The sequence below is a fragment of the Clupea harengus genome, chromosome 16 (assembly GCF_900700415.2).
Source record: "Clupea harengus chromosome 16, Ch_v2.0.2, whole genome shotgun sequence".
NCBI classification, from domain to species: domain Eukaryota; kingdom Metazoa; phylum Chordata; class Actinopteri; order Clupeiformes; family Clupeidae; genus Clupea; species Clupea harengus.
The window spans coordinates 16927344-16937548 of record NC_045167.1 but is presented as its reverse complement, the minus strand read 5'-3'; the positions used below and the strand labels follow the sequence as shown (position 1 = coordinate 16937548).

At 40.7% G+C, this 10205-nt stretch overlaps 1 protein-coding gene across 3 annotated transcripts; it reads left to right on the top strand.

Annotated features, from left to right (window-relative positions):
* Nucleotides 1-208: 208 nt before the first annotated feature.
* Nucleotides 209-7600, top strand: LOC116224148. 3 transcript variants are annotated; one of them, XM_031583060.2, is made up of 6 exons: nt 227-459; nt 563-603; nt 3077-3385; nt 4064-4102; nt 4593-4729; nt 5908-7600. In XM_031583060.2, the coding sequence occupies exons 1-6, from the start codon at nt 446-448 to the stop codon at nt 6064-6066; spliced, it is 699 nt and encodes a 232-aa protein (XP_031438920.1). In that variant the 5' UTR covers nt 227-445; the 3' UTR covers nt 6067-7600. The 3 variants fall into 3 exon arrangements, with proteins under 3 accessions (XP_031438922.1, XP_031438920.1, XP_031438921.1); XM_031583062.2 differs by lacking the exons at nt 4593-4729; nt 5908-7600 and adding an exon at nt 4213-4578 and having other exon boundaries at nt 209-459; XM_031583061.2 differs by lacking the exon at nt 4064-4102 and having other exon boundaries at nt 230-459.
* The last annotated feature ends 2605 nt before the right edge of the window (nt 7601-10205 follow it).

Here is a 10205-nt window from a genome sequence, read left to right as displayed (position 1 = left end):
CAGTAAAATAATGTTCTGAATGATCTTGATCTTACATGCCATAGTCAAGCTTGAGGTGATGCTACTGTGTCATTAGTAATTTATTTCTCTTAAAAGTGATGCATGAATGTGTGTGTTTTCTTCTCCATGTTTTGAGGGACGGACTACAACATAATAAAAGGAAGAAATGGAGGCAGGAAGGAAGGACAAATAAGGAATTCATTCTCATGTCTCACTGTGCCAAAGGTCACATAGTGAGAAGTGAGCTGTCACCAAGAGCTAAGTGTTCCATTTCAGTGGCATGGTCATGGAGGTAGACTATCCATTCCTTAAACTAGCGATATGAAGCAATGGATTGATTTCAGCATTGGGCTCTTTTGCCATCGCTTCTGATCAGTCAGTAGCTCTTAAATCAGTTAACGACTGACGAACCACCGGCGCTTCCGATATCTCCCTGCGGGCTAGCATGCAGCCGTCCTGGTGCGTATGGACAACTTCCTAAATGTTGAGCCTTTGACGCACAGTAAAAGTGGTTGGCCTATTTTAACGGCACGCTTTCTCTTTTCTTCTGCCTTTCTCCAAGGTTTCTCCAAGTGTTATCATTGGCCTCCATGTGTCTAACTGGTAAGGCGATTTTCTACGTTTTATGGGGATTCTATAAGCCTTTTAATAAATCAATACTGATGCGAATTAGGCCAATTCAAAGGAGTACAATGCTTTTCTGTCATTTCAGGACAACACTTCTTTGAAGTCACTGTTATAGATTTACTCTTTCAAGTAGGGTTCTATCATAACAAAATCAAATGTTTCACTATAAAATGAAAATATAGGGTACATATTTAGAACAATTGTGGGAATTATTTAGAATTATAATAACTTGTACACATGTAGCTTTAACTAGACGTCTCGCACAGCATTGCGTATTATGACCGCTGCAAGAATTAAGTGAAATAAGATATTTTCCGTTACAAGAAAAGTGTGTTATGTGGAATGATTTGGGTAGACCGACTACAGTTTGTACAGAGGGAGAGTTGGAACACCTTGAAAAACTAACAATCGCGGAAAGTCTGAGTTTGCTCTGCACTTGCTTAGCCCCTTCTTTGATGATGGGAACATTTGAAGAGTTTCTCCTCTCCAGTCTGAAGATATCGGCCCACGTCGAAACGAAACGAAACGAAAGCATGATTGAGATTTTGGTTTTGGTGGTTTAAGATCACCAGCTCCCTTTCACATTGAATTGCGTCTTCACAATATATCACAGTTAAACTTAGCTTAGATGATTGTGATCTTTAATCTATGAATCTATGCTGTAACATGACACATTTCAAGACTTGGTGGATTTTAATGATAATATCGTTATCTAGACAAACATGCAAGGTGGCCAGCTGCCAAATTGTAGAAAATATGAACTATATTAAATCACATACTTTCAGTTACTAGTTTGTGTGTGGTAATGCAAAAAGCAAAAAGTGTAACAACTGTACTCGGCCTACCCTACGTTTCTGGCAACGATAGACTAAAAAGTTTGCGTATGTAGTGGCTGTAGCCTGCAGGTTTAAAGCAGTAGCGTAGCTGTGAGTTACGTTCTGCGGTTTTGCCACCTGACTACTGGATATGAAGATGAGTGTGACTTTATAACAGATATATTTAAGCGACAGTGTATCTGTGCTAGGGATTTATTTACAAAGTTTAAAAAAATATGCATGTATACATAAAATGTAGGATTAGTAGTTGAAGGCACTGTAAATAATTGCAGTCAAATAACAGCAGGATTTCAACAGCATTAACTTGTTATTTTTAAACACAGCATTTTACTGTTAATAAAAAAATAAAATCAGTTAAATTACACACCATTGACCGTTTTTGAAAAAGAACTATAAAGTATTTCTAAAATATAGCACTTTACTGCTAAACCACTGTCCAAAGTATCCTAAGTAAGAGAATCATGCAGTATTTTTTGCATTCTGGGAAGAGCAAATTCACCTGAGCTGCACATGTGAAGCTGGGTCAGTTCTCTTCTTCATCCACCCCCCTCTTAATAATTAATTGGTGAGTAGCAATTTTATTTAACCCATAAATAGTTTCAGTCTATCAGTGATGTTCCAGTTTGTTTGCATTACTGAAGATGTGCACGTCATGATCGATGGATCGATCAGTGCTTTATTTGTCACATACACAAGCATGTAGTGAACTGTTAAAGGGTCTAAATTTCATGACGTAGATAAGTCCCAAACAGTTGACTCTATGTTAGTATCGACTAAGGATGATTTTAAACAGTAGCTGGCATTTTGAGCCATTTTTGAACTAATTTCAGTTATTTAAAAGAATAATGGTGATTTTTGAACTCATAAAATAGAATCAATATTAACACCAACCTTGATGTGTGTCTTTACAGTACAGTCGTGTCATTTAGTTTGCAGCTCAAACATCACATTCAAGTGTGCAGTTCTTCTTTAAGCAATGGTCATTGATAATACCATGCCAATAATAATAATGTCCTTCGTGTGAAACTTTGTGTTTGTTGTGATCATACTTGAAACCTTGTTTCATTGATGGGAAACTGGTAATGAGCAAAGCAACAAGTAACGAGCAAAGTCCGCGGCACATGAACTAAAGTTAATTAAATAACTGGGAAAAATCATTTTTGCCAATTTAATACCATGAGCAAGATCCTAAGCGCAAGCATGAGTGGGTCAGTGCAATGCTCCCACACGCCACATGATGGCTTTAGTTTATGCGCGACAGACCTTGTTCATTGCTTTGCTCGTTGCCCGTCAATGATATCAGGCCCTAGATCTATTAGTGACTTTGAAGACGTTTTATTTTGCTCACACCTTTCAAACCTATAGGCATTTATTTACCCTTCAGCAGGGGAGTCTTCTAATAAAAGAATGCATTCATCAATAATGTAAGATTCTAAACACCGGTGTGGCGGGACCTGCTGAAGGGTTAATGCAAAAGAGGCTTCTCCCTGCCTGTTCCGTTTGATATATTGGTCGAAGTATGTTGATATTCTGAGCTGCTGTTTCAGTAAAACTGGTTTTGCAATCTTACGCACTGGTGTGAAATAAGCTGTAAATCTGTGCTTTCTTTCCAGTCAGTGTGAACACCATGCTGGTGAGGGCAAACCTTAGTGAGGATGTGGTCCTGCCCTGCGACTGCCCTAACATCGGCCCCAAGCTTTATCTGGTTTGGCAAAAGAATGGTATGATTGTGAACCATAACACCAATAAAGAGGCCAAAATAGATGAGTCATACCAAAATCGCACCCACATTAACCTGTCGAAGGAGAATAAAAACTGCTCGTTGCTTCTGAGCAATGTCTCTTTGAGAGATGAAGGGGAATACTGGTGCTACTACAAAGGTGCTGCGCTTCAAGATTTGAATGTGACATTAAAAGTGACTGGTGAGTTGACACTATGCACCCTTTCTGTCATAGCCCTATCACAGGTCACAACAATCCAGCGGTGAGCTAACCGTGTTTCCTTAAGTGTTTGAATGTCATTCCGCTGATGTCGTTTTACTTAAACTCCTTATCGTTGTAATTGCTCCTTTAATGAGGAGCATGGAATCTACCACTGTGAGGCAGAAGGGGGGGTACCCAGAGGGTAAAATTCTCTGCATGATGAATGACAGCGTTATAAAGAATGGCCACAGCATGCGGAGCGACAAATGATCACCACACTGGTCTCTACAGACTGAGTAGTGACCTATCCATCAACACCAGCACAACTCAAGGGCAGGTTCGCTGTGTGGTCAACAACGCAAGGCTGCTCACCTACATACAATGCAATTAGGATTAGTAACAGAAATGTAGAGCTATGGTAGGTTTATATTACATTGCACCTGACTAGCGCTTAACTTGCACTTCAGCAGTTACATTCCTGCACTTCTTTTTCCTTTTTTCTAAGTCGTTGTTTTTCTAATTCTCATGTAAAGTAGTATTTATTGTTACACCATGCTTTTTTATTGCTCTTAGCTTGACTGTTCTCTCCCTTGTACGTCGCTTTGGACAAAAGCGTCTGCTAAATGACTAAATGTAAATGTAAATGTACATTACTATTACTCAACCTGCGATTAACAGGGCTTGACTTGGACTTGGCGCGTAAATGGAGTCACACAGGTCAGTAAGCCTTATCAAGGACTGATCCTTGTTTTTAATCAGGGCTGGTCATTGTGAAGGGTCAATATGACCCTACTTGATTCTTGATATCAATGCATTTAACCCAACAGCTGATGTGGGAAACACCAGAGGAGTATGAGGGTGCTAGTATGTACGTACATTCTCTGACAATGAATGGAGCTAAGCAACTAAACAACTAATGCATTTCGCAACTTATAAATTACAATATAACTTTTTAATGTTATTATGGTTTTATGTTATACATATATTGTACATAGTACATATATAAAAGTGCATACCTATATTTGATGTATGTTGCACTGACAAGACATTGAGATGAAATGATTTGCTTTTAGGTTGTTTTTGTTCCATAAACACTGTTGGTAAGCATATTGCGTAGCAAAACGCTTTGCACGAGACTAAGCACATCTGCATGGCCACAGATCACCCAGGGATGTTTATTCTGTCTGTGTTGTGTCTCTGCATACAGGAACACAGGGCCCAGCTGAACCCAGGATGTCCACAACTACGACAACAACATTGATTTGCATGCCCCTATTCGTGGTGGGACTGCTTATTGTGTTGCTTGCACTTGTCACGTGTAAGCGGCGTGGCTTGATTTATAAGGTGAGCTGTGCTAATTATGCACTGAGAATGTATTGTTTTGCTCCACTTTGGAACTTGGATGTTGAGGATGATTCAGGTTTCTGAAATGCGGTTGTTGCTTTAGGCAAAGAATAAAAAAAGCTGTCAAGTGATCACTTCACAGTTTATTGTGACTAATATGAATAAAATGCAGCCAGAGATTGAATTTTGAGGTATAGTGTAGTTTTTTTACAGTTAATCCAAATTTTGTAAAAGTTTCTGAAGAAAGACTTTTCCATTCAAAAATCTGTATCGTCATTCTTTATCCATCTATGGAAACATTAGCACAGCATCAGCATCTAAGCCTAATCCCCTCCGTAAGGCATTGGTTACTAAACCAGGTGATAGTAAGGTGCTAATATATTGCATTTAGTAATAGACCAATGTTCCTGGCAAAATAAAGTAATTTTCTGCCGGGTAAAATCACTTGCTGAGGAAAAAAGAACATTTTAATTAACCAGACCTGGGTAAAACATCGCAGCCGAGTTACTGCTCAGTTGCCTGCTGCTAGAAAGCTAGCACAATGCTAGCACAATGATTGACTTACAACATGAAACATGAAATCACTCCAAGCAATATACATTTGCTGACCTAAATAAGATGCTATTTGTTATTACTTGAGGTTATTTCAATAGTTGACAATTTTAAGCTTGGCCTGCCATTTTATGGGAGCAACGAGGGACAGGTGGGGCTTGAAAAGGCCCCCTGGTTCAAAGTGGGGAATGACAGAAAAAAGTTTGAGAACCACTGACTTAGTGTCAGTGGAGGCTACTTTGTGAGCTACAGTCATTTGTAGTTAACCTACTTATTTACAGAAACTTCAGCACGGTGCACGGCAGCCTTCCTTATTGACTGTAGTCATAGCCTTGGAATGTATTGACTTTGACTCCATTTGATCTTCTCACTTGTTGACATGCACATGAAAATGGCCCCTCACTTAGGTTAATGGGGAATGGGGTAGAAAGTGACATCCAAACGAAAGAAAAAAGTTTGAAAAAGATTATAAACACATTCATATTATAATTAGTTTCATTAATGTACATTATAATGTTGATCGCAGAAATGCGGTCCATCAAAAGATAGGCGCGGTGAGCCACAATGAATTAAGGCATTGTTGAATAACGCTGGTTTTCATGACGGATTTGTATGTTTGTTGAAAGATGCCCACAGCCAGTATGGAAGCAGCGGTGACAGATGATGCAGGGACCCAACTGCAACCCTTGTGCAACAGACCTGCACACTTACACAAACACCTTGAGGAGAATTCACAGTTCACAGACAAAGAGGAAGAGATAAACGGAACGGGTAAACAAACATAACTTAAGCAAGTTGAGTGAGTTCAGGTTGGCAAGCTGGAACAGCTGCCAAGCCAACGATCGTTGATGGAAATTATACGGTGTCTGACAGAGGACAGGATTTGCAGCTAAGTCCCACAGAGACTCTCTGGAGGTGAGGGTGTACCCCCTCACTCTGAACTTTCCATTTCAGTGAACCTCCCATAAGGTAAAAATGTATATTGCCAATAAAGGTGTCAAGAAAATAACTCAGGTGATAACAAGTAGCATTAGTAGCAGGTGATAACAAGTTGTAAATTTCCTTGTGCTATTGCATGGGGACCTCCCACTGTGGCCTATCCTCTCACTGTCACATACAAGTACTCATAGCCAGCAACCTAACCAATATAACAACTGCCCAACCATAGATCCTGATGCGACAACAAAGCACAACTGGCTGGAGACAGCTGAAACATGTCCTGCTTATTGAGCCCGGGATCTATAAAGATAAATCCTTCACATTACAACATGCACTGTCTGTAGCCCGCAAGTGCTAAACACAACAACATGACTGCCCAACCATAAAACCTGAGCAGCAGGATACAAGAACATCGACAAAGCTGCCTTCGGGACCATTTCACTGTTTTTTTTTTCAAGCAGGCACCTTCCTTCTTCAGTGTTTTGTTTAAGTAGGCCCACGGTACTTCCAGAAGGCATCTGTCTGGCATCATACTCACCATGGGTTATAATACATACCACTACCAGAGACAACAACAGATACACAACTCAAAATACAACTCGACAAGATTTCACATATTTCAGTTCTAGTTCAAGTTCATTCATGTCCCCAAGTCACTTCTTATCTGTGCAACTTCCCTGTTGTTCTTGGCTCATGTAAAGGTATTTGTGTGTTAACCCACTTAAGCTGTGAATGACACGCTTAATGATTGAGCCTTCTGTTTGTGGTGGAACATTCCAGTGGTGGTTGCATCTTTCAAAATATATGAAATACTTAAGACAATTTCCAACAGCAAAACAGTAATTAATAGTTAACTCTCTTTTGATACCGTTTTTGTTCTAATGTCATGACCTTGCTATTTTATTTGATGTTGCTATTTTATAAGATGTTTTTGTGTGTGTGTGTATGTGTGTGTGAGAGAGAGAGAGAGAGAGAGAGAGAGAGAGAGGGTGGTTGGGGGAGAGTCTGGAAGACAGAAAAGGAGACAGGAAATGACAGGGATGGCCAGTAGGTGTCAATGTTGCACTTTAGCATTTTGAAAATAATCCGCTTTTAGCTTTTGAGGAGCACTCACCTAGTCCGTCTAAAATGACTCTTTCCCTGCCATAGTGACCTATTAGGCATAGACAAAGACTGCCAACCAACATAAACTCTATTGGGCACGATGACTACAGAACAAACAAGAGGATTGTTCAGTTCCAAACTCATGTAGTAGTATTTGGGTTGTTGACCCTTGACACAAAATCACCATGGCTACTATCTAGCTTTGTTCTTTGTCTGCACAGCTATCTAGTGTGATTGTAAAATATGTACATGAAAGAATAAAATGAAGTCACTTAATGTTTGTGTGTGTGTCTGTGTGTGTGTGTGTAGCTCACAAGATACATTTTTTATGGCTTGAAGTGCTCAGCAGAGCCTTGAGCACAGACACTACAAGACAGAGTGATGCTGTTATTATGGTATGCCATGCAAATCCTGCAAATCACTATGAATACAGTAACATTGAGTTTTTTTAACCAATGAGCATGCAGGGATCGTGTTTTTAAATATGAAGCGCCAAACAGAAAGCCAAAGAGAGCGCCCACCCCATATGGAAAGTGAACCCTAATCGGGACATAATCCACCAGGACAAGTATGAGGGAGGTAACTTGGGACAAACAAACAGTCCTACATGAATAAAAACATGCCAGGTGCTTAGTGCTGTGGGGATGTGTTCAGGTAGCAGGACAGTTAAGCCACGGAGGGGTCCATGAAAAGAGCCAGCTGTTTCTCCCCACTTTCTGAATCCCTATTCTTTTCCCATTTAACCCAGTTGAATCTCTTTCTTTGGCTGGTGTCACAGGCTAAATTATGAAACATGGCGTGAGGTCCAAGCGAAAAAAAAGAGTTGCATTCCTGCATTATGTGGCTGGCAGTAAATGACCTCCCAGGGTTTAATGACCTGGTTAAGTTATATATTTTCCAGTTGTAGAGCTCTCCCAACCCAAGATCAACACTTGAAGCTGTTTATAATCAGTCCTCACCATCTCGATCGGCACAAAGCACGCGTATGGCTTGAGGGAATACACTAAACCAATAAAGCACCAACAACCAATCCATAACTGAAGAGGCAAATAATGAAAATTGCTCCATAGTGTGGAGACCAGCCCAGGTAAATACACACAATTAGCGTGAAGTAGTTTTGGAGAATGATCAAACCCACTATGCTCGATATGGTAGCCTAAAAATAATAACGTGAACTGTGGCAAAGCCCCTCTGTTGGCATACACTGACAGTCTGAGTGAATGCAAGGGAAGCTGAGCAGACGTATGCAGTCATATGTTCATATCACGTCTTTTTCACGCTAAAGGGAGCCCCCTCCACAATCAATCAGTAAGAACAAACCTTTCGACTTCGAGGGTTAGCTTGAGGGCTCAAGGCTAAAAAACATTTACAGTATGTCTGCTTCACAATATTCATTTCTTCTCAGCAGCACTTACAGGAGTGAGAGGAACACACACACACACAAACAGACAAATGCACGCAAACAACAACTCACCTGCATATTCCCTGCTGAGCACTCGGTGCCAATTTAGTCATCACCTTCTGACATTTAGGAAATATTCTGTAACTTGATTATAGTCTTAACGGTCTGTGTGTGTGTGTGTGTGTGTGTGTGTGTGTGTGTGTGTGTGTGTGACCATGCTCATATGAAAAGAACGTGTCCAAACAGATCCCCCACGGCCCATTTATTGCTTTATATAGCACTGATTACATGTTTGTGTTTTTGTAATTGTGTGTAGGAGGAGGGGGGGAGTGTACTGGTCCAACCTGCTGGTCTAATCTCACCTTATTTTGCTCTGTTAGTCACACTGTGTGATATACCGTAATGTAATACAATCTCTCTCTCTCTCACTCACACACACACACCATCTCTCTCTCTCTCTCTATCCCTCTCTCTCTCTCACTCACACATACACACCATCTCTCTCTCTCTCTCCCTCTCTCTCTCTCACTCACACACACACACCATCTCTCTCTCTCTCTCTCCCTCTCTCTCTCTCACACACACACACCATCTCTCTCTCTCTCTCTCTCCCTCTCTCTCTCTCTCTCTCTCTCTCTCTCACACACACACACACACACACACACACACACACACCCTCTCTCTCTCTTTCTCTCTCCCTTTCTCTCTCTATTTCATTCTCTTGTCAACTTCACACTGACTTGGAGCCATAGGCTGGGATATTGCAAGCCCAAACTCATTTTAACACCTAAAACACAGTTTCATTCACAGTTGAAAATACAGGCTATTACAGTAATTCATGTTTCTCTGTATAAGACGTAAATTGACTCTTTGGAGGCAAGCGGGCTTGGTTTTAAAAATGCATTTTAGGGAGGAAAGGGCTCGTGTGACTGCCTCAGCTGCCAGTTTGGCTACGATGATGATTCACTTTCAAATGCATTTGGCCCTTTAGCCAGGCCCTTTCCTTGAGTGTTTACTGTTTCTCAATGGTCTGGCCCCTGACACTTTGGCATGCTGAAGCGTATTTGTGTATTTGTTTAGTGCGCAGATGTGAGGTGTGTGTGTGTGTGTGTGTGTGTGTGTGTGTGTGTGTGTGTGTGTGTGTGTGTGTGTGTGTGTGTGTGTGTGTGTGGCTTGGCTTGAGTGTTCATCTTTTGATCTGTAACTTTCATTTCTATGCAAATGTGAAGAGGGCATGAAAGGCTAGAGACAGAGAGAAAATGAGAGAGAGATAGAGAGAGAGAAAGAGAAAGAGAGAGAGAGAGAGAGAGAAAGAGAGAGAGAGAGAGAGAGAGAGAGAGAGAAAGAGAGACAGAGAGAGAATGCTCTAATTTCTCTACTCATTCAACAAGTGGGTCACCAAAATGCTCACTGTGTTTTCCTGTAAGGTACATCTAGAAGACTATCAAAGAGTATATTTCTATCCTTTATGAACTCTGT